Here is a 24,614-nt window from a genome sequence, read left to right as displayed (position 1 = left end):
CTCTCTCCCCTTCCTGAAGGTGCTGACTCTCTCTCCCCTTGCTCAAGGTGCTGACTCTCTCTCCCCTACATGAAGATACTGACTCTCTCTCCCCTCCCTGAAGGTGCTGACTCTCTCTCCCATTCCTGAAGGTGCTGACTTTCTCCCCTTCCTGAAGATACTGACTCTCTCTCCCCTTCCTGAAGGTGCTGACTCACTCTCCCCTTCCTGAAGATACTGACTCTCTCTCCCATTCCTGAAGGTGCTGACTCTCTCCCCTTCCTGAATGTGCTGACTCCTCTCCCCTTCCTGAAGGTGCTGACTCTCTCTCCCCTTCCTGAAGATACTGACTCTCTCTCCCCTCCCTGAAGGTGCTGACTCTCTCTCCCCTCCCTGAAGGTGCTGACTCTCTCTCCCTCCCCTGAAGGTGCTGACTCACTCTCCCCTTCCTGAAGATACTGACTCTCTCTCCCATTCCTGAAGGTGCTGACTCCCTCCCCTTCCTGAAGGTGCTGACTCTCTCTCCCTCCCCTGAAGGTGCTGACTCTCCCTCCCCTGAAGGTGCTGACTCTCTCTCCCCTTCCTACAGGTGCTGACTCTCTCTCTCCTTCCTATAGGTGCTGACTCTCCCTCCCCTGAAGGTGCTGACTCTCTCTCCCCTTCCTGAAGATTCTGACTCTCTTTCCCCTTCCTCAAGGTGCTGACTCAATCTCTCCTCCCTGAAGGTGCTGACCCTCTCTACCTCCTCTGAAGGTTCTGACTTCCTATCCCCTTCCTGAATGTGCTGACTCTCTCTCCCCTTCCTGCAGGTACTGACTCTATCTCCCCTTCCTGAAGGTGCTGACCCTTTCTACCTCCCCTGAATGTGCTGACCCTCTCTACCTCCCCTGGAGGTGCTGCCTCTCTCTGCCCTCTCCTCAAGGTGCTGACTCAATTTCTCCTCCCTGAAGGTGCTGACCCTCTCTACCTCCTCTGAAGGTTCTGACTTCCTCTCCCTTCCCTGAAGGTGTTGACTCTTTCACCCACCCCTGTAGGTGCTGACCCTCCATCTCCCCTTGATGAAATGCTGACTCTCTCACCCAACCTGAAGGTGCAAACTCTCCTCCTTTTCTGGAGGTGCAGACCCCTTTGATGAGAGCAACACCAAAGGCGACCATTAATCTCGTATGTCATGCAGTCTATCCTTCAACAGACAGTAAGTGTTTTCAGGCAATTTACCTGCTTGCAGAATCACAACCGAGCCCTATTTCAACCTCTCTCAGTACCCATATGCACACATGCACACACATGCATACATGTATGCACACACAAACAAACATTTTGTTTATCAAACCCAGCTTAATCTGAGAACATGACTCTCAATCACGTGCCCTTTCTTATGGTAAAGAATACTTGCATTTTTATAGCACCTTAGATTACCTCATTAAAATCTGAAAGCATATTGCAGACAAGGAATAGCTGAGTTATAGTGAGTTTGTTGACTTGCTTTGTGTGCTATTATTTTTTCCAGGAAATATGTGTTTAACTGCATATGTATGGACACCAAAATGCTGTTAGTTTTGGTTGTCGTCAGTTATGGTGAGAGTGAACAATGACAGTTTTGCCATCATTACGACCTCAAAGCCCAGGCCGTAATGTCTTCCCTCTGGATCAAAATATTAGGTTTGAGTCCCACAAAAGAACATCGGCTGTTAGGCTGACAACCAGTGCAGAAATGAGGATGCGCTGGATTGGGAGATGTGTTCCTTTTCCGAGAGATCGCACCTAGAGAGTTGGATATCCAAATTTGCAGATGGCACCAAGTTTAAAGGCACAGTAGGAGTGTTTAGGCGAGCAGGAAGACACCGAGACACTTAAATAAGCGGCAGAACTATTGGAGTTCACTGTGAAAAAGGTGCGATTGTTAATTTTGGATCTGTGAAACCCATATCAGAGTGTGTCCTCTACGACTAACACTCTATATTAAAATGGGCGTGTTTATATGCATAATAAAGAAAGTTCAGATAGTGAATAACTGAATTTTAGAGAAGGTTACATTATTAAGCCTAAATGGGTCGCAGCCTGGATGGCATACCACATACTGGGGCTGGTTTAGCTCACTTGGCTAAATCGCTGGCTTTTAAAGCAGACCAAGCAGGCCAGCAGCACGGTTCGATTCTCGTACCAGCCTCCCCGGACAGGCGCCGGAATGTGGCGACTAGGGGCTTTTCACAGTAACTTCATTGAAGCCTACTCGTGACAATAAGCGATTTTCATTTTCATTTTTTTCACATACCCCAAGGCAGAACATAACCAGCCAGTGAGCATTGCTGCAAAGTCCACATGCAAGAGAAAGGCAAAGTCAGCCACTGTCTGGGTGCATATTAGGCAAAGAATGGCCATTTTATTGAACTGCAGTGTGGTAAACAGCAGTCATGGAAGTGTTCTCTAGCAGCAGTCAACTTCTTTGGGTCAAGGGATATATGAAAAATTGCGGAAAGAACCTGGATTTGTAGCAAGGAAATAAATTATATCCATCCTTCACATTGATTCCCACACTCTAGTTGGAATTCCTAATCAAACACCCACTGATCTGAAAGAGAATGCGCCACATGAAAGATGCCAAAAGGTCAGAGATGAAGCAATTAAGAAGTAAAACATTCTGTGCACTCTTAGTACCTTTAAGGCCTTTGGAGAAACAATTTCCAACAAATGTAGAAAAACGCTTTGTTTAGTATTGTTCTGCCAATAAAGTTACAGCAGATTGTTTAGAATCCTAATCACTGGTGAAAATAATAAGGGTACAGGGAACGGAGCTGAGCCCTTGGCCCACGCAGCACCATGATGTGAACTAAATATTAGTGAAGGATTATGGGTCCCTTCCCTTTAAATCGCACAAAAACTACGTTTTTCCACCTTGCTACAATGCTACTGGGAAGCTGCATTTTCTAAACAACGTGCCTGTGGCCCAATGTAGTTTTAATGTTTACACAAACGTTCGCATTTTCTCTTTATAAGACAGCAAATCAAACTTAGCTAAATCCGTTGGAAGAGAGTATATTTGTAAGCAGGTTCTTGGGTATAGCTGTATTGTTATTGGAAATAATCTACCAAACTTTGTTACAGATCGTAGGATGAACCAGTACTTCATATTCATTAGGATCTCCATTGGAGGGTACAGGATACATCACACAACAGTCCGAATAAGGTTCCCCAGCACAGAAACCTGCAAAAGCAACATTTCAAAAAACACCATGCACAACAAGCATGTATAAAGTGTGGAGCTCTGCAATATTGTTTCAAATTGAACTGTATCATCTTTCCTTTCCCAGTATTCATCTGTCAGTAGATAGGACCAGAGCGAGCGGTCTCTGTCCTGCGATCATTGTCACCCTATGAACACCCACCTACAACAATCTTTCAATTAACTGGCAGTGCGAACAATGTTTCACTGAATGTGCCTGGACGTACATCTCTCTTCCAGCAAAGTACTTTTCGAACTTTACGCGCTATAAAAGCTCGCACTGCACAATCAAGGACAGTAAAAGATAGAGGGTCTTTAAATGCATTTTGTTTTATACATAGGTAATGAAACTAGACAATGAAAAGCATTTACATTTTATCCTCCCTACTATATACAATCAAGCACATAATTATTAAGAATATCGGCAAACTTTCATTCAGGATATTTTGTGCAACACATTGTTCAACTTCAATACTATGCACGAAGATCACTAAAACAATAGTGAGACAATTTCATTAAATTGCAAGATATTGATTAGCAGAAGATATTATACATTTCAAAATAGCTGAATAAAACATTTCTGTATAAGTAACATAACAGCCTAACCCCTTTTTCTGCAATTGAAAAACATACTCTTACACAATGTGCTTATCTTATATAAATTTTAATAAATTTTCATTTATTTAGTCCCACTTGAAGACATGTTTTTATAATATCACACATCACTCACAGTGCTAACCAGTTCCAGGCATTATTTTTCCAATTCTGAGTAGTGCCCTTTACTTCACATCTGTGAAGAGTTTGGATTTCATGGCAAACACATAACTTTCTGCCTGTCAAAGGTTTTCTTGTACTTACCTTCATCACGTTTTCTCTTGTTATTCTCAGCGCTGGAAGGTGTAATCCCCAGAATTCCACTGATGGAATAAGAAGATCCCGCAGGGTCTGTGGCAGCAGAAGGAACTGGAGTTACTGCCACTGTGCTTGGTGCTGTGTGGAAACAACAACAAGTTTCAGTCAGTGTAGAAAAATAGCACACCAAGATCCTATGTGAAGCCAATCCAACACACTCGATGCTGACTTTGCAAGGTTGAGTTTCAAGACTGATCCTCACACAATGCCACTTGCCACACTTTGGATAAAAATAATTAATTCTTGATTAGGATTGTGGACATCCAATACCTGGGAGAGAAGTAGTTAACCTGAGCTGCAAGCATAGAGGCAATTTTAGCTCAAACCAATATGTGCTTTGGTCCGGCAATGTCCTTTAACTCTAGAAATCTGCTTTTCCTTGCACGTTAACTAGACAAGAATGAGTAATGTTTTCTCCATCCATCGCCAGAGATCACAGGTGGATCTCAACGCTTCTGGCAGGAATGATGGCCCATGGATTTTCAGAGCGCAGTTTTCTCACCTCAGTGAGAGGGCAGCTAGACCACTCATAGCAAAACACCTGAAAGTCAAACATTCAGCATAACTGGATCTACAGTCCCTGTACAATTGATTTTGGAGCCAAAGTGTGCACAGTTGATTTAGGCCAAAGCCTCAAGTCTTTCTTGGCCAGTGCAGCAGTCTCTGTGCTATATAGTGTCTCAATTAGTTGAACACTTAACTCCCAATGTAAAGATCTTGATTTGAAGGCATACATATATTAGCCCATTCAGCTCATTAGAAACCATAAATATTCATCTGTTGAACCCATTAGAAGCCTATGGATATTGGCCTATTGAACTATTAGAAGCCAGTAGATGGTCGGAGTATGAAGAGAGAGCAGGTGTCTGATGGTGAGATAGAGGATCAACCATGAGCATATTGAATGGTGGAGCAGGCTCAAAGGGCCGAATGGCCTACTCCTGCTCCTATTTTCTATTTTCCTGTATTTATCTCTTGAACCCTTGGAAGCCTATGAATATTAGTCCATAAAAATCATTAGAAATCAATGGATATTAGTCAATTGAACCAACTTCTTTGTTTGGATTGGTCTTGCCAGCCTGTAAACAGGTCACTAGATACAATACAGGTAGATCAAAGTCATTCTATTGAAAGGGATGAACTACATTTATAAATTTACATTAGTCAATAATATTGCGTGATACTATCGAGAGGCAAATTGACTGCTTAAGCTCACTGTCCAACCTGTCACATGAAGGCACTCAATTGAGGTGCAGGTCTAATTACTTGTCGAACTTTACCCCGGCATGAGACACTAGGTGGGATTCCTGGGTCCCCCAGTCAATGAATTTCCCACTGAAGCCACCCCATGCCACTGGGAGCCCGGCTGGCAGGTGTGCTCTGCCAGCGGGAAAAGAGAATCCCAATGGCAGGAGAATTCAGACCACTGTCTTCAGGGTAGGCAGTGAGAATGGAGCAGTGGGGTGGATGGGGTTATAGTTAAACACAAACAGGGGCGCAAGAAGAGACAAAACAGAATTAATTTCCACATATCTTTACTAAAGAGGCTGCAAACAATTATTTTGTATTGTCTATTGTTAGTAACCCAATTACAAAGAAAACAATTCTTCAATGAAAATGTTATTGCTTTCAATCTCAGTGTTTGAAAAGTATCATAATGCCTCAAATCTCCACTGTTGCAGCAGAGTCAGTTCAGAGCCTGGCAATCGATTGTCCACCAATGCTGTAAATCACAAACATACAGAAGCATATGATTGAAAATCGCCAATTCCAAATAAAGCTTCATTTTAATAGAAACCTAAATCTCATGCTGAAAGCTGCAAAGACACAGTCAACACAGGAGATACCAAAGAACGGGAATTAAAAGAAAATAAAAAAACTTTCAGAACTCCTTAGTACCTAATGATGCAGAAAATGTAATGAATAGTCCCCTTTGTGGATTTATTACTTTAATTACATCACATTCAATGGCCATTCTATTGCCACTTTAAATTTTAGATTTCAATTTTGTATTACAATGTGAAATCTTTTTATCATAATAATCGTCAGACTTCAGAACCCAAGTTATATTGGTGAATTCCATTTGAAGTATTAAGTTGCTTAGAAATACAGATGCAGAGGAGAATTTGATTGTTAAACAGAAAAACCCAACCATAATAATCAGGTTACGTTTCAGTTATTACCCAAACAAGTATTAACTAATTAGAGGTTAATCTTCTTATCATGTTTTGAGATCAACTGCAATCTGATCATGGGTGAATACAATGGTGGCCTAATGTATATTCATATCAAGGCTAGGCATGGCCAGCTGCAGGAGATGAGTTTTCCATGAGATACTGTGGATCAGCAGTAGCTGAATGGTATTCCACCACAATCTGAAAACTCATGGCCCGGCATATCCCTCAGTCTACCACTACTACCAACCCAGGGCTGTTCCCAGGGGCACACATCAATATTAACTGCTACTGGAAGAGAATCAACTCAATGGAAGTAATTCTTTCGTCTGTCAGAGGGCAGCACGGTGGCGCATTGGTTAGCACTGCTGCCTCACAGCACCAAGGTCCCAGGTTCAATCCCGGGTCACTGTCTGTGAGGAGCTTACACATTCTCCCCATGTTTGCATGGGTTTCGCCCCTACAACCCAGAGATGTGTAGGGTAGGTGGATTGGCCACGCTAAATTGCCCCTTAATTGGAAAAAATGAATTCGGTGCTCTAAATATTTTTTTTAATTCTTTCATCTGTCAGAAACCTACTGGCCCTCCAGTGCAAAGAGCTGCGACTACCATATGTTGCAGACTGGCATATTCTAAGTTCAAGGACCATATGCTGAGGGACTCATCAAAGGTTTGGGGCAGCTGTTGCAAAGGCAACATGAGTAAAAGCCACTAAGGCCTTCTCAGTATAATATACCAAGGGATTGGAAACCATGTACAACCCACCAGGCTGTATGCACCAGAGAAAGTTTGACATGAAATGTAAATGCACATTGTAAATATCATTTGTTTTTCGTAAATTTAGAGTACCCAATTCAATTTAGCGTGGCCAATCCACCTATCATGCACATCTTTGGGTTGTGGGGTGAGACCCACGCAGACATGGGGAGAAAGTGCAAACTCCACACGGACAGTGACCCAGAGCCGGGATCGAACCTGGGACCGTGCTGCCGTAAATATAATTTTTAGTGGCAAGTGTAGTGAAGTATCTCATGTACAATGTTGAAAGAAACTTAGCTGTGTTGCACTTCATGTAATGTCAAGCTTGAACTGTTATGTAATGCATTTTAACAAATTTTATGAACAAAGTATATTTTTGGAAAACAAAAGCAACATTAGGCCAGGGAACCAGTGATTCAATGAACAGCGTAGATGTGCATCCCAGGAACAGTGATAGGCATGCCTAAAAATGAGACACAAAGCTACTGCACATGACTTATCCTGTATTGCTGAATAGCAGAAGCAGCATGCTAGACAGATCATAGTGATTTCACAACCATGGAACATCAAAGCTCTGTAGTCCGACTATGTCCAATTGTGAATGGTGGTGGTCAATTAACTAACCAGAGGAGGAAACTCTAGGAAAGTCCACATTCTCTATTATGGCAGAGCCCTGCAACTGAGTGCAAATACAAGTCTGAATAATTTGCAACCACCTTCAGCTAGATGTGTCATGGATGATCCATCTCGGCCGCCCCCTGAGGGCCCCTACCATTAATCAAAGCCATTCCTAAGACAATTAAATGTACTCCATGTGATATCAAGAAGCGGCTGAGCGCAGTGGTTACAGCAAAGGCTTTGGGCTCTGACAATGTAACAATTGTATTACTGAAGACATAAGTTCCATACATAGCCATGCCTCTAGCCAAGCTATTTCAGTAGTTATAACACTAGAGTCTACCTGACTGTTGAAAATTGCCCAAGTATGTCCACAAAAAGGACAAATCCAATCTATCCAATTACTGATCCATCAGTCCACTCTCAATCATGAGTGAAGTGTTAGAAGATGTCATCAGAAGTGCTATTGAGAGGCATTAATTCAGCAATAACCTGCTCACTGATGCTGAGTTTAGATCCTGTCAGGACCGCTTGGTCCAAACATGGTCAGAAGAGTTGAATTCCAGAGGTGATGTAAAAGTGACTGCCCTTGTCAACAACAATACAGTATTTGATGGAGTAAGGCATCAAGGAGCCCCAATAAAATTAAAGTCAATGGGACTCAGGCAGAACACTCTTCAATAACTGGAGACATACCTATCGTAAAGGAAGATAGTTTTGGTTGTTGGAGGCTAGTTGCTGAAAGATCTACCATATATAAGATGTGCTGCAGGAATTCACCAAAGCTTCTTTGCAGCATCACCCAAATCCCCAGTCTCTACTGCCTGGAAGACCAAGGACAATAGGTACTTGGGAGTATCACCCACCTGCAAGTTCCCCTCCAAGTCACACGCCATCCTGACTTGAAAATATATCACCATTCCTTCCCTGTTACTGGGTCAAGATGGTGCTTCCCTACTTCACTGTAGACATATTTCACCAAATGGACCGCAGCAGCTCAAGAAGGCAGCTCATTACCACCTTCTCAAGGACAATTAAGGATGAGATATAAATCGGGACAGTGACATCAACATTAAATGAACGAACATAAGAAACATTTTTAACCAAATTAATTCCTCCTCTTTTTGTTCAGTAAATACATAAAAAGATGTGACCCTTTGATATATGGACAGGTTCAACATTACTAAACTTCAGAAAGGAATCTGGATAATGGTGAAACACAGTGAAATGATTATGATAATAGCCCACCTAATTCCTGGATCGTACTGGAAGTGGAGAAAATCAGGCACTAAGATCAATTCAGTGAAAATCAATAAAATTCAGTAAACTTTCCATGCAATTGAAATCCGAGTACAAAGTCTCGTGAGATGTACAACAAATGTCAGTGTCTTGGGGAATATTTACAAATTCTGAGTGCCTGCAGAATTGTTATCAGTGTTCCCAGAATAGCTCCTCATGCTGAAGCTCAGACCTAGCTCACACGTGAAGGATACACACTCTCCTTGGAACCTCACTCCAGTGTGAGTTGCTGTCGTCAGGAAAGCAAGGAGAATTTGTGGGTGGGAGAGGCGGTGGCCACAAAAGAACAGCACGGGAAGAGATTGGACACAAAGCAAGAATGAATTCCTACAGAGATAAGGAGTTGTTCTAGATATAATTTATTCCCCAGCTAGAACATCATATTTTTTCAAGATCAAGAGCAATATCTCTCTCACAGAGGTAAAGTGACACAGTAGCAATGACTCTCACCTATAGTATGGGATGTGACCGGCGATTGCTGGTTTGGAGGCTGTTGCACCTTTGTTCGAATGATCCTGAATGAATGTAAAATTAATGAAAGAAAATCAATGTTCTGGAACACATAGTTAGAAGAAAAATTAATCAGTGATCCATAATAATCTTACTAACTTTCTCAATACCATATTTCTCTTATGAATTACACGTGAAATTCCTAACATATATAGCTGCAAGATAAGTTGCCTATGTCTGTGTTTCAAGGAGAAAATGAATTGTCCATTAAGAAAAACACTTTCACATCTTTAGGGTGACATAAAGTGCTTCACAACTTTTAAAATGTTGCCACTGTTGAAATGTAGGCTAAACTGGCAACCAATTTGCACAGTTTACACAAACACCAAATGAGGTGAATGAGCAGATAGTTTGTTTTTGGTAGTGTTGAGATATGAATGCTAGCCACGACACCTTGATCACTCCTGGTTTTCCTCAGAAAAAATACCACGGATCTTTTAGGAATACTCTCCTCCAAATATAAGATGATAAAATATATATTTTGTCTTTTACATAGAGATGCTTTCTGATGTTACTTTTCTTTAATAATCAGATTTATAATTGTAAAAAAGAGTTGTATTTATATTGTGTCTTTAAAAACCACAGTACACCCCAAAGCACTTGAAAAGCAATGAAAAACCTTTCAAGTGTAGTCACTGTTGTAATGTAGGAAATGTGCAGTCAATGTGCACAGCAAGGTTCCATAAACAGCAATGCAGCAATAATCGTTAAACCTGCTTCAGTAATACTGATTGAGCAATAGATATTGGCCAGACTAAGGATAACCCCCTATTCTTCTTCAAGATAATATCATGAGATATTTTATTTCTACCTTATAGAGAGCAGACAGGGCCTTAATGGTTTAATGTCTCACAGACAACAGTATTTCAGAAATGCAGCTCTCCTCAGCATTGCACTGCAGTGTCAGCCTAGGTTTCTGTGCTCCAGCATAGGAGTGGGGATCGAATCCACAGCTTCAGAGCACAGTAGGCATAGTGCTAACATCATAATTTGAAGCTCTCAGAAATAATCCAGGTATAAAATCAGTGCAACACAAGGCATGGCTATGCAATATTGATCCTGCTCTATTTTGGAAGTTAGTGCATAGCCAATTTTATAAAGCTACTATTGCACAGTTTGATTTTTTAAAAACTCTTACAGGAGAATTATGATGGTGAATCCCCGTATCTTCATCAATGGTCCCAAGTATGGGACTCAAATTTAGTGTGTATTCTACTTCTTTGTACCCAACTGCTTTAACATTGGACTTTTTTTTTCAATTACACTCAACTGATACAAATGTTCTTGTGGTTTATAATAATTTCTACCTTTCCTCTTCATCGCTAAAATGTGCCTAACCTGTGGATGAGATTTCTATACCAAGTATAATAATAATACAATTTTAAAACTTCCATTTATGTTAAGAGGCTCCATATTAGTTATGTTATTAAAAGTGGATGGAGACTGAAACTCAAATGGGAGGAGGAACTAGGCGGGGAAATGGAAGACGGGCTGTGGGCAGAAGCCCTGAGTAGGGTAAACTCGACCGCAACATGTGCCAGGCTCGGCCTGATTCAATTTAAGGTCGTTCACCGGGCCCACATGACAGTGGCTCGGATGAGCAAATTCTTTGGGGTAGAGGACAAGTGCGCTAGGTGCGCAGGACGACCAGCGAACCACGTACACATGTTTTGGGCATGTCCGATGCTTAGGGGGTACTGGGAGGGATTTGCAGGGATCATGTCCCGGGTGCTAAAAACAAGGGCGGTGATGGGGCCAGGTGTTGCAATTTTTGGGGTTTCGGAGGACCCGGGAGTCCAGGGTGAGAAAGAGGCCGATGTTTTGGCCTTTGCTTCCCTGATAGACCGGCGTCGAATACTATTGGCATGGAGGGACTCAAAGCCCCCGAAGACTGGGCTATGGCTTTCGGACATGTCGAGTTATCTGGGTATGAAAAAATTAGGTTCGCCTTGAGGGGATCTGTACAGGGGTTCGCCCGAAGGTGGCAACCATTCATCGACTTCTTCGCGGGAGAGTGAGCATCAGCGGGGGGGGGGGGGGGGGGATTAGAGTAGAGTAGGAGGGATAAATAGGCGGGTAGTGTTGATGGGAGAGGAGCGGATTTGTGCAGTATGGTACGATTGAAGTAATGATTCTACGTTGATGTTTGCACATTTTTGCTTTTTTTGCTTTCTTTTTGTTGATGTTTGTAACTGTTTACAATGCCGAAAAATACCTCCATAAAATTGTTTGGTAAAAAAAAGTGGATGGAGACTTTGCTGGATTTGTTTCTGGGCAATGAGGTTGGTCAAGTGGTGCAAATGTCAATGGAGGAGCATGTATAAAAAAGTGATTATAAGGCTTAAATTAGCTATAAAAAGAACAAAGGGAAAGCTAGAATAAAGTACTTAATTGGAGAGAAGGACCAAGTTCAGTGGGTTGAGAAGGCTCAGGTAAATTGAAATCAAAAATTACCAGACAAACTGTAATCAAAACAATGGGCAGACTTTAAGGAGGAAATGGTTCAGGCACAGTCTAAGTAGATTCCCAAGAGGGAGGAAGGCCGAGCAAACAAAATCAGAGCTCTCTGAATAGCAAAATTGATAGAGAGTAAGATGAAAAGAAAAGAAATGTCAGGTTTATAACACACATGAGAACCAGGCTGTATATAGAAAATTCAGAGGGGAAGTAAAAAGTGAAATAAGAGGGGCAAGGAGAGAGTTTGAGAGACAGGCAGCTAACATAAGAGGGAATCCAAACATTTGCTGGTGGCAAATAAATGATAGGTAGGAAGAGGAAGGATACAGCAAGGGGGGGGGGGGGGGGGGGGGGGAGAGAGAATGGGTGGTATCAGAAGACTGGAGGATTGCAAATGTTAAACCCTTGTTCTAAAAAGAGTGTAAGGATAGGCGCACAATTACAGGCCAATCAGCTTAACCTTGGTAGCTGGGAAGCTTTTAGAAACAATAATTAACAATCATTTAGAAAAGTGTGGATTAATTGAGGAAAACTAGCACAGATGTGTTAAAGGAAAATCATGTGTCACTACTTGATTGAGGTTTTTGATGAGGTAACAAAGAGGGTTGATAAGGATAATATGTGGTGTACATGGAACTTCCAAGAGGCTTTTAACAAATTGCTACATAGCAGGTTTGAAAACAAAGTTGAAACCCATGAAATAAAAGGGGCAGTAGCAGCACGGATACAGAATTGGTTAAAGATAAGAAACAGAGAGTGGTGGTGAAGAGTTGCTTTTCACACTGAAGGAGGTTATCCAGCAGTGTTCCTCTGGAACCTGTACTTAGATCACTACATTTCATGTTTACTAAGTTGGATTTGAGTACGCAGGGCATACTTTCAAAGTTTGAAGGTGACACAAAACTTGGAAGTGTAGTGAACAGTGAGGAGGATGGTGATAGAATTCAAGAGCACATAGATCGGCTGGTGGAATGGGCAGGAACATGGCAGGTTAAATTTAATGCAAAGAAGGGCAAAGTGATACATTTTGGCAAGAAGATTAGCCATTCTAAATAGGATGCAGGAACAAAGGATATATGTGCACAAATCATTAAAGTTGGCAGGGCAGATTGAAAAAGCAGTTCAGAAAAGCATTCAGGATCCTCGGCATTGTCATTAGCGGCATAGAGTACAAAAGCAAGAAAGTTAATGGACCTTTACAAGACACTGGTTCAGCTACAACTGGAGTATTGGATCCAAGTCTGGGCACAACACTTTAAGGCAATGTGTGGCCTCAGAGAGGGAGCAATAAAGATTGATGAGAATGGTTCCAGGGATGAAGGACTACAGTTACATGGACATATTTGAGAAGCAAGGTTTGTTCTCCTTGGAGCAGAGGAGGTTGAAAGGAGATCTGATAAAGGCATTCACAATCATGAAGGATTAGAGGATACAGAATTAAGATGATTAGAAAAAGAACAAAGAACAATACAGTACAGGAACAGGCTCTTCGGCCCTCCAAACGTGCGCTGATTATGATGCCTATTTTAACGTTTTTATGCAGCGAATGGTTATGATCTGGAGCACACTGGCAGAAAGGATGTTGCAGACAGATTCAATCATGGCTTTTAAAAGGATATTAAATTAAAATGAAAAACCATTGCAGGAATATGGGGAAAAGGTGAAGGTGTGGAACTGCTGGATAACTCTTGCAGAGTCCTGCAACTCAACGTGCTTCCGTACTGTACCATTATTATTCTATTTCACAGCTTTGCAGACCCCAGAAAGGTTCATTTAAAGACTCTGTGGAACCTGTTGTAGATCTTTAATGTTAATGCAGTGCAGATGTGAACAGTTGAAAGAGCTTTTAGAATGGTCTATGTGTGGCCTAGAAAAAATGTAGAGAAGAAAGCTCACAGGAGAATGGATTATTGTAGTATGGATAAAATAGAGAAGTGAGAAGTTGAAGGCTAAAATGCGAGAAAGAGGCTTTAGAGCAGTATTCAAGTCTTTGAACAGATTTGTGTAGCCGAGAGTAAAAAGTTGTTGATGAATGGCTGTTTGTTATGAAAACAAAAACAAGGCTTCTGGAAGGCAACATCAGCCATGGAGAAGTGAGTGTTACATTTGAGGTTATGGCAGATAATTGGGCCATTAATGTGAAGAACTATCAAAGGAATGAAAGGTTGGAACTGCTGGTAAATTTGTGACAGAAATGAAGAATCTATTGAGGATTAATTCAAAGAAAATATATTTTAAGGACCCCATGAAGAAAGGTGGGAGAAGGAATAATCATAGAATCATAAAATCCCTGCAGTAAAGAAGGAGGCCATTCGGCCCATTGAGTCTGCACTGACACTTCAAAAGACCACCCTACCTAGACTCAATCCCTTGACCTATTCCAGCAATCCAACCCTAAGGGTCAATTTAGCGTGGCCAATCCACCTAACCTGCACATCTTTGGACTGTGGAAGGAAACCGGAGCATCCAAAGGAAACACGCGCAGACATGGGGAGAATGTACAAACTTAGTCACCCAAGGGCGGAATCGAACCTGGGTTTTTGGCGCTGTGAGGCAGCAGTGCTAATCACTGTGTAAGCTATGATGATCCAGATGTTGTTCAATGAAGGGATAACAGCTGTTAATAATAAGAGTGATCACTCAGAAGGAGGCAGGTTAATGTAGAAAGTAGGGAATCAACATGATTTCAAGGTGAGAGAAAGAAGTTACTGATATGAAGAAGTAACGGTGTAGGAGAGAAGACAATGCCATGGAAAGTCATTGCGTAAGCAGTAGAATTGCAGGATGAGGAATAACCACTTGGGTGAGATATCAGAATGGCCCTGTACCTGTAGAGCAGTACTTCAGTTCGGATCTAATTCTTCAAAAGATATGGGGATCCATGAAATGAAATATTACTTTTAAAATCATACACATATATTTTGTCGACCAAATCTCTCAGTGTTCGTGAGCTTATTTTTCTGGTTCTCTTGTCGATCCATTCCAGATACTACTTACAAACTGCGAAAACAGAAAGAAGCTAGGATCACAATGTAGGTGAATGTTGGACAGTGCACCCCCTATGGGTCAGTACCTGTTAATAGAACTGACACTAGGCACTGTATCATTGTCACAGACTCTCTCTGCCAACAGTCTGTCTCGAATCTCCCAGGCAAACATGGTGGGATTTTGGCGCTTGTAGTCGGCGATTTTATCTACCACTTTGGGTGTAGCGACCTTTGGTTTGGATCCTCCAATAACGCCTGGCTTAATACTTCCAGTCTCATAATACCTTTAAAAAGAAAAGCAAAAGGAGATTTCAGGCCATTATTTGAGATTGGACACAATCCTGGTAAAATTCAAAATTAATCTGCAAACAGAATGCACTTAAAGGGTTAATGCCAATCGTTTTTGTCTGGTACGTGTGACTGACACATGTCCCATTAGTGATGAAGCAATATAATAACTTCTTTAATTGTAAATGTAATAAAGCATTTGCTCTCCTTGGAAGGAGTGTTTAGATGAACAGAACTGATTTATATTACGTGTGGTGTATACATGTTAATGAATGTTTAAACATTTGTGCATTTGAGTACACGTGTATTTGCTGATACATATATGTATGTGTGTGTGTATCATGTGTGTGTAAATGTATGCTCATACACACATGAATATATGCATCCATGCTGCATGGGAAAGAAACTGTTTGAACTCAGTGATTTCCTTACTAATGAAATTACAAATTAATCACTTACAAAGTGGCCACTTCCAGCACACAGTAGGTTTCTTCAGGGTAAAAAAGACATATTATTTAACACATTACCAGGCAGCAATCTCATGGCTCGCGATAATACAGGTCTACAATCTTAATTTTATCATGTAATTTTTCCTCTGACCTTTCACCACAAATGTTCAAGAGTAACAAAATGCAATTTTACTTTGGTAGCCGGTTTTTGTGTCTTATGAAATTATGGAGGTAGATAGTCAAAGGGATGAACAGTCAGATCTGGTTGAAATGTTTTGCCTGGAGTGCCTTAAATAAATTACAGGCATTACAATAATCTTCTTGCTGCATTTTGACTTAGCTTCTACTTTTCATCAGGCATCAATTATTTTCAGTTTATTTTCTTCTGCCTTATTTCCGTTGGCTGTTATTTCTATTTTGTAATCACTTTGTACTCCATATTTGACAGAAAGTATTTCTTCGAACATGTCTGATGCGCTTATTTATTTTGTTTGTAGCCAACCTTTGCAGATATTTTAATCTTTTCATGCACATCTCCAATGCAACAAGTATCAGAGACCAAAAAGAATGGGGGAAAGGGGATACAGAATTCTGTGCTGTCAAGAGAGACTAAGCTGCAAGTGCAACAAAAGGAGAGGAAAAGAGAAAGAAAGCAGCTAGGACAGAAGTCAGGGGAGAGGAAGAAAGAAGATACAATAAAGCCTGACGGAGAGGGGAAAGCAGTTTATACTAAGATTGAATGGAAGGGAAATTTAGGCCATGAAAGAGGGACAAGGCACACATATGTCCCAGGGAAGAGTGGGGGAAGAAATCCGAAGCATAAAGTGACATGTAGTAAAGTTTTGATAAACCACCTGCCAGTGCACCAAAACAGTAATGGACACATTCCGAGCGATGTTAATATTTCTAATATCTAGTTAACTCAGGTACATTAAAATGATCTCCGTAACAACGGTAAATTTACTTCAAACTCATTAATTGTCTTTGAAGCATTTTGCAATGTCTTTGAGATACGATAAGCTGCTTTATAAAAGCAAGTCTTCATTTCTATTTTTTTTTCTGTAGATTTGTGGAAGACACTGTCTCTGCCAATTGACTCTCAGGAGGTCATTTTCCTCGCCTCAATTTCAGTGAATGCGGTGCTGTTTTTGTCTGTCCGTATATTTCAAAACAAATTGAGAATATCCAAAAATAATATCACTACAACCCCTCGGGTCAATGTACATAGGCTAATTCTGACAATTAACTCCAGTAGCATCCATGCGTTCCACTCTAAACTCTAACAAGGAAACATCTACATGAGTCTTTAGCTGTTCACATTGGTTTTGGATATTTAAGTTATTTATTTGCTTAGTTAAAATTGTGAAAATTAATCTTCCATTTCTGGTGTTCTAGGCAGACTGTTACATCCGTCAAATGCATGGAGTACTGTGTAAGACATGGTCAAACGTAACACTATTGATTGTACAGTTTCTGGGTTTTTTAGCTTCTTGTGTCAAATAGAAAACGATCTAAATCCCGGAGAGGGACAAAAAGAGAAGATCTTATTCTAATTTTTAAAAGTCTGGAACCAAAATATGAGTTCACATTAATTGCTGTTTCGGCTTCAAATCGTCAGAGAAATGTGTCCCATGTAACTGGTAGAAAGTATGGGAACAAGGTTCATCCCGTGGTGTCCCTGGTGGATTGACCATCCGGCCATAACTTCACAAATGGGCAGATCGCAGTTCGAGGGTTCCTGCAAACACAGCTCTCCAGTGTCGAGGTGAATGAGAGAAAGCGAGGCCGGCTTTTCCTACCATTTAGTTGAACCCAAAGATATTTTTGATGGTAGTTCAGGCGGGGTGGGGGAAGCGGAATGAAAGTATCCGGAGAACACGAGAAGAGACAGACAGTGGAAGCGACACCTTGCTCTTCTCATCCAAGGAGCCAAAATTGGGTCAGAAGCTGCAACTTAAAAACGTTGCCCTTCGTGGATCAAAGAAGCTTCAAAACAGGGGATGTGGACATGTCGACTTCTTTTTGGGCAAACTCCAAAAATGTTTATCTCCAAGAAGGTCAGAGGCCAAGTATTACTCGCATTGAAAAGCAAAGAAAGTTTAGCTCCCTCCCCACTGGTCTTCCGGTTTGTCTCTGACATCCTTGTCTCATTGTGTAGATGCGCTGCAGGTTTTGTTCGCTTTGGATAATTTATTGGCGAAGTTTTAGAGTTGTCTTATCCTTCTGAGTTATAGAAATATAAGTTGTTGATTTAGATTTTCTCTCTCCATCCTTTCTCAAACCAACTTGCTGACCCACCCCCACAAGTGAAAGAGTGATAGTGTAATAGGAAATCAAGTGGGAAATCTGGTGAATAGGAAAGTGGGAATATTTCACTGAAGGTAGGGAATGGGTGTAAAGAAATAGAAAGGAAAGAAAAATGAGGAAGAAACGCCACAAGTAAAAGCTGGGCAATTCATTTCTGTGCAATATCTACACCCAAGCGAGAGGTGAAATGACTAATCCGTGCCAATCTTTACGGCGGATGTTTCCCCTCAGTTATAGGAAGGCTGATTAGTTTCAGGACTACACACTCCTCCCTGTCTGGCTCTTTCCCTCCACTTTTCTTCCTTTCAGCTCACACTTTCAGATAATCCCCGGCGCCGGGCTGGCTGGATCCGCTCACTTCTGGTCAGTTTCGTCCCCGATTTCATTTAAAATCTACTTTTTTGTGGGGGGGAATCCTGCGAGTTCTGCGAGATTCGGAGGCGCTGTCGATAGCGACGGGGCGTCCACTCAATCTCGCCGACTGTCCGGAAGATCTCGCCCCCTTTTGCCCTGTGGTTGGGGACTCGACAATTCTCTCGCCCAAAGCCGAGGAGTCAGCGACAGGAGCCACAAAAAACAAAACAAGTGAGAAGAGCCTCTGTCCTTGGTGCTGAATGCGGTGGGGAGATTGCAGTTCGAGCAAAGACAGGAGAGTGGGGCAGATGGAAAAACTCACATAAAAGACAGAGAGAAGAATGGAGAGGGGGGGAGAGTGAGAGACCAAAAGATCAAAAGAGAGATGGAGAGCGAAAGAGACAGAGAGGGAGACAAAGAAAGGCGGCCGGACAGAGGGGGTAAGAGAGATAGACAAGGAGGGGGAGCTAAAGGTGAAAATTAATCAATGCAATCTGCAGTCTGCACCTTCCCACACAGCACTAGAGTTTAAACATGGGGGCAATGGGTCGCAAATATGTTATAAGATGTCGTTTAGTACAACAGTGTAAACGTAACCTATACCACTGTTACCTAAGATTGCATTGGAGCTACTTTGGTGCCCAGAATATCTCCCCCCCCCCCCCCCCCCGGGGTTTTGTTTATTCCTGGCGGTGGAAGCAACTGTGAATCCCCACAAGAAACATCTTCAGACTCTAAAGACTTCCTGGGGAGACAATCCACGGAACAGAGACACCTTCAGGATGCTCTTATTACTGACTTACTGCCAGTGCCTTTGGAAAGCAAGCCAGGTGTCTGGTGAGAACCCGGGCCTCAACACACAGATCGGTACGAGGAGGAGCCCAGTCAGACCTGTAGGACAGCCCAGAACATCCAACCAGTCACTTCCGGTAAAAAATAAATCCCTTCTTCTCCCAAACACTCTTTTCAAACCAGACTGAGGAAGTTGGCTAAATGTTTTCTCAACATATATTTCTCTCTGTCTCACTCCCTGGGTGTTCTTCTCTCTCTGCCTCTTACCCTCTATTTATCTATCTCTGTCTCTCTCTCTCTCTCTATGCCTTCATTTCCAAGTCTCGTTCTGTCTCCCTCTGTCTTCAAGGTCAGACTTATTTTCCATGAAGCAGTGTTACAAGGATTAGATTAAAATGGGAAATGTTGGATAATCCCAGAGCTCTTTGGAGAGAGACAGACAGTTTAAATGTTTCAGGATGTGTGTGTGGCGTTTCGCCAGGAGCGGAAAGCTCCCACCTCTGTAAAGCGTATATCTCTGTCCGCAAAAGCTGCAGCTCAACTCAGTATTTCCAGCACTTTTCTGTCATTCATTCAGATTTACAGCATCGGTAGCATTTTGTTTTTGTGCATTGCTGGTTGGAATAGGTCGACATCGGGTGGGGAGGGGGGTCTTAACTGAAACCCTTGCTGTGTAATGGGAGGGGGTCTTAAACTGAAGCATCTGCTACGTAACGGGAGGGGGTCTTAAACCGAAACGCTTGCTGTGTAATTGGAGGGCGTCTTAAACTGAAACCCCTGCTGTGTAACGGAAGGGTTTTTTAAAACCGAAACCATTGCTTTGTAACGGGAGAGGGTCTTAAACCGAAACATCTGCTGTGTAATGGGAGGGATTTTTAAACCGAAACCATTGCTGTGTAATGGGAGGGAGTCTTAAACTGAAACCCCTGCTGTGTATAGTGAGGGGATCTGAAACCGAAACCCTTGCTGTGTAATGGAGGGGATCTTAAACTGAACCCCCTGCTGCGAAATGGGAGGGGATCTTAAACTGAACCCCCTGCTGCGAAATGGGAGGGGGTCTTAAACTGAAACCCCTGCTGCGAAATGGGAGGGGGTCTTAAACTGAAACCCTGCTGTGTAGTGGGAGGTTTTGTTTTAACTGAACCCCTGCTGTGTAACGGGAGAGGGTCTTAAATCGAAACCCCTGCTGTGTAACGGGAGAGGGTCTTAAATCGAAACCCCTGCTGTGTGACGGGAGGGGGGAGGGAATCAGTATCCTTTGAAACTCCCCAGCCCGCTGGCACAGAGTCCAAAATGAAACAAGTTAGCTCTGAATGAGTGACTTATGGATAGAAAGCAAGATCATTCGGAATGAAATGATCTTTAAGAAGCCCTCTCCCTGAAACGCCAGCAACATAAGTTAATAAAAATGGAAACATGTTAGGAGCAGCGCCAGAGCTGCTGGGTGAAAACTTTCTGAAGCGAAGTGCGAGAGCGGGTTTGTGTTATTAAAGCGATTACCTTTCACCCGGGACAGTGCACCTACACTGGGAAATAGATCGACACATGGCCAGAGATTTCAGATCAAAGAACAATTACTGCTTAATTCCAAATGAGGTACCCCGTCTAAACAGGCACCAAGAAGCAAAAGCATTTTCACATAAACTGCTCTTGTTTCTGTAAGGTGCCACTGGAGTGCATCTTCCGACCGGTTGGCAGTGGAGTGGGATTGAGTGCCCTGGCACCGTGAACCTCCCCGTTAAACAGGCTTTGCAGGGGATCAATGTGAGAGTTGCAGGAGGTACAGACATGGACTGGCTGCTGGGTGTGTGTTAAAGGTCTGTCAGTGAGGACCTGAATGTTAATCCCTGCTTCACTGCACTCCCACCGCCCTTCCCTTCATTCTTCCCTGAAATATTTCTTCCCTTTCTCCCGGTGAACGTGCGGCTGGCCGCGGACACTGATCTGAACCCAATGTTGCTGCTGAGAACCCGGTTGGGGAGAAGTTGGTGGCGGCGACGGGCCGGGAATTGAAGGAATTGCCCGAGGTTTTGTCCACGCGGATTATTTATGTTTACAGATGAACCGTGAAATTTGGCTCCGAACAATGTCAGGTTTTTATTACCACGGAAGGCAATCGGCGACTCTTAGTTAGTTATTAAATTAATTAGCAAATGACAGCCTTTCGAAAGTCGTGTCAGATTCATTGAAATTAATAACTTAAATGAAGGCGAGTGGAAATGCAAGGGAAGTCAGGGCTATTGCGATGTTGTGATGATTTGTCAGCGGAATTACAGTTCACTCTGGCGTTGTGTGTGGCTGAATGCTCTCCGGCACCAATACCTCCAAACTAACACCGCCCTGCCCTCACTCGCAATCTTCTTTAGAAGCTCTTTCGTTATTCGTTTGGCCAACTTTCAAGCCGGCACGGGGTTCAAATGAAGCGTCTGCAATTTAGCTACCGATTGACCTGTTGTAAATGAGACAAGAATTCAGAAGATATACCAAAAAATAGAGTGTGTTCGGTCCAAAGGGCGCTGCAGCCTGCTCTGCTGGGCGCAGGAACTGCCGCATTCACCAAGTGTGGTCAAGTCGCAAGGCTCAAATCAGTAACCAGAGTTTGGACCCATCGCCATTCATCACCTCCCGCCACTTCCAATAACGACTGGCACAGATTTCGCCAAAATTTCGTTTATTTTGTCAGAAATGTGGCCATTCTATCACCAAGAAATATTGCGGTTTTAACCCCTCCCCCACAAAAAAACTCCCCCCTGTCGAATCTCCAGAATGTCCCATTCATTTTAAAACCGGCTTGGGTTTTTACTGGGGGGGGGGGAGATTCCCTTGAAGATGGTTGAAATGTGGTGTAACGCATGTTTGAACAGGCCTGCCAGCTTTACTCTGGTGGAGCAGACGCGTTCCGCCTCGTAAAGCAAATCCAAACACAGCTCGGGACTCCTCACTATTTACTACACAATCCTCATCTGTGGACTAGCTACATGGCGAATCCTCCAAAATAGCATCGGGGCATCTCCAGATGCAGGAGAGAAATCGGAATTCACATCAGCAAATTAAACTTTTTTTTAAAAAGAGGTACAATGGCCCGACCGCTCACCAAGCATCAAAAATAAAAGTTCACTTGCTGTCTGTGTTTTGATAAATATTTCTGGCACGGGTAATAATAATACCCCTGTTTCGCAGGCCCAAGCTTCGTGCACATGTAATTGCTATAATAAATCTTGCTGTTATAATCTAACAGAAGGGTTTAATCTATCCAAATCCCACCGCCTCGCAGTAATGCTCCCCCTCTCCCGTCCCAGATTGGTGAACGATAAATTCTGCCAATTTGATTTTCCTAACATTAATAGTGAGGCCATTTAATTTCCGAAATGAAGTCACCTTCATGTGGAGTGTGGATGATTTTTGGTGACAAAATGTGACAAATGTATGAAATGCAGATGTAAATAACAGTGCCCTGATTAGAGAGAGCCCCATTCCGCTGTGAATTTGTACAAGTTTTCTTTGTGCCCCTGTAAATGTGCAGTGTTTAGCTTGTTGATGTTCACGGTGGGGTTGGGTCCCGCCTTGTACCAGTACATGTATGTGCAGATGTTGCCGTTTTGGAATAGTTTGGTTTGAGTGTAGCTGGGGACTGCACTGCATCGAGCCCAGTTAGCAAACGCCTGGGTCTTTGTGTGAGTGTAGTGGTACATGTTCGTGTGCCCTTGTGTCCCTCGAGGTACACGGCCCCAAATGCTCAGACACCTGTATTCTTTCCCCTGGCCCGTATCACCAGGCTGTGTGGGTGTCGCTGTGTAAGAGGTCAGGGTTGACGTTCGAGGGAAGAGTGTGTCAAGTGCCTCACTCTGCCTCTAAACAGAACACAGTCTCTGTTTTTTTTAAATAAAAGCTGACGGTGTGACTGAAAGAGCAGCCGTGCCTTTCTGGGAGTTTATCTCTGTACAGTGCAGGTGCTGACTGACTGGACCGGAAGGGTTCACAAACATTAAAGGATTATTTTGTTTTCTTATAACCTCAGGATGTTTTCTGAATTATGTGCAGCTTTGGTGGGCTGGGGGCTTGTGATGAATCGTTTTCTGCCATTCTCTGATATCTGATTCTCTTAATTCAAGGATTACCTTGTTGTCATATCCTTTCTGATGGATTACCTGCAGGAAAGGCTTTGTCTGGGCTATGTCGCTCTCCGACTATTTCTGCTCCTCATATCTGTAATGTTAGGTTTGAATTACTTCCGATTCTCTTCCTCCTAATATAATTTCCCATTATTAACCTCTTGCCTATAGGATTGTTTCCAGTATTACTATTCGGCTGGAGCACACAGCCCCACCATCTAATCACGGCGTTAATTTCTGATATTTAGGCTTTTTGATATCTGCTTGGGACATGGCTGTGGAACTCATTCTGCACCATTTTTACTTTGCCTGACTCTGTCCAATGCCTTTCACCGGCTAGATGATTGTTAGTCTGCAGAGTGCCAGTTTGGACTCGCTTTGGTTCCAGACAGTTGGTCAATGTGTGATATTTCTCGCTTCTTACCTGCCCAGTATCTTGCTAACGCAGCCGTGGCTCACCCTGAGCTGTCTGGAGATGTCACAGGGTCGCACCCCTTGGTGGGCCAGCTCCACGATCCGCTGTCGGACAACATCGGGGAGGGGGCGACCATTCACAAAGACCCCTCCGAGCTGATTCACCCCGCCATGCCCTGTATACAACAGACAAAACACAGAGAGAGAGAAAAGAAACACTGCAGCTAGCCAGTAGAGTTCCAATACTAAGCCTGTATCTCCCAGCTAGGATTTATTGGCAACACTCACAGGGGCCTGCAGAAACATGGGGAAGTGGAGGCCGGACACCCCCCCCCCCCCCCTACTCCCTCCCTCCTTTGCACTAAGTGGCTGTCCACAGGCATGGGAAAATGGGGGTGGGTGGGGGAAAGGGGGTGGGAATATATTCAGCACACTGGATAATGAGCACACAACCAGGAGAAAGAGGGGCAATGTGTTAAAGAGGGGGACACTTTTCTTAACATGGGCTCCCACATCAGCATGTAGAGCAACACAAGGGACACAGCAGCTTCCATGAACAACACTCATATCAGCCGACCACAGCCACACACTCTCCACCAGCAACTGGACCTCCAGCTAGGAACAGGGAATGGATGGATATGCCTCAAGTGTATTCGAACATTGATACAATAATGGACCAACACTAGCTTCTATGAGCAGCAGCTTTGAGGGACGTGGATGTTTATTGTTGTGCGGTACAGAAACACGCACATGAGTCATTCACAGAAAGCGAAAGCGCTCCACTGATTTAGCAACAGAAAATCGGCCCCTTTCGGTGAAACTTCAGCTTCCTGCGCTCAAAAAAGAAAATCAAGTGGCTCGCTCGGAGATTTGAGGACGGGGTTTCCTCGCACTCACACACAACCCTCTGGGACTGAGACCTGTTCATTTTTTTGAGTAATCGGCTTCAGAATTACAAACAGCTCCTTTCTCACACCGA

General features: G+C 43.0%; 1 protein-coding gene across 6 annotated transcripts in view; it reads right to left on the bottom strand.

Moving 5' to 3' along the window:
* Window positions 1-24,614, bottom strand: part of pax5 (paired box 5) — a 296,155-nt gene that overhangs the window by 256,860 nt on the left and 14,681 nt on the right. For 5 of the 6 annotated variants that reach the window (XM_038804548.1, XM_038804546.1, XM_038804551.1 and 2 more), the window contains 4 exons: window positions 23,646-23,811; window positions 15,006-15,203; window positions 9,416-9,480; window positions 4,061-4,192 (listed from right to left, as the gene is read on the bottom strand). In XM_038804548.1, coding sequence (XP_038660476.1) covers window positions 4,061-4,192; window positions 9,416-9,480; window positions 15,006-15,203; window positions 23,646-23,811 — 561 coding nt within the window. The remainder of the gene's footprint in view (window positions 1-4,060; window positions 4,193-9,415; window positions 9,481-15,005; window positions 15,204-23,645; window positions 23,812-24,614) is intronic. The other variant, XM_038804552.1, reaches the window with a different exon arrangement.

The sequence above is a fragment of the Scyliorhinus canicula genome, chromosome 8 (assembly GCF_902713615.1).
Source record: "Scyliorhinus canicula chromosome 8, sScyCan1.1, whole genome shotgun sequence".
Classification (NCBI taxonomy): domain Eukaryota; kingdom Metazoa; phylum Chordata; class Chondrichthyes; order Carcharhiniformes; family Scyliorhinidae; genus Scyliorhinus; species Scyliorhinus canicula.
Note: the sequence above shows the minus strand (reverse complement) of the source record. Positions and strands in the feature narration are given on the sequence as shown.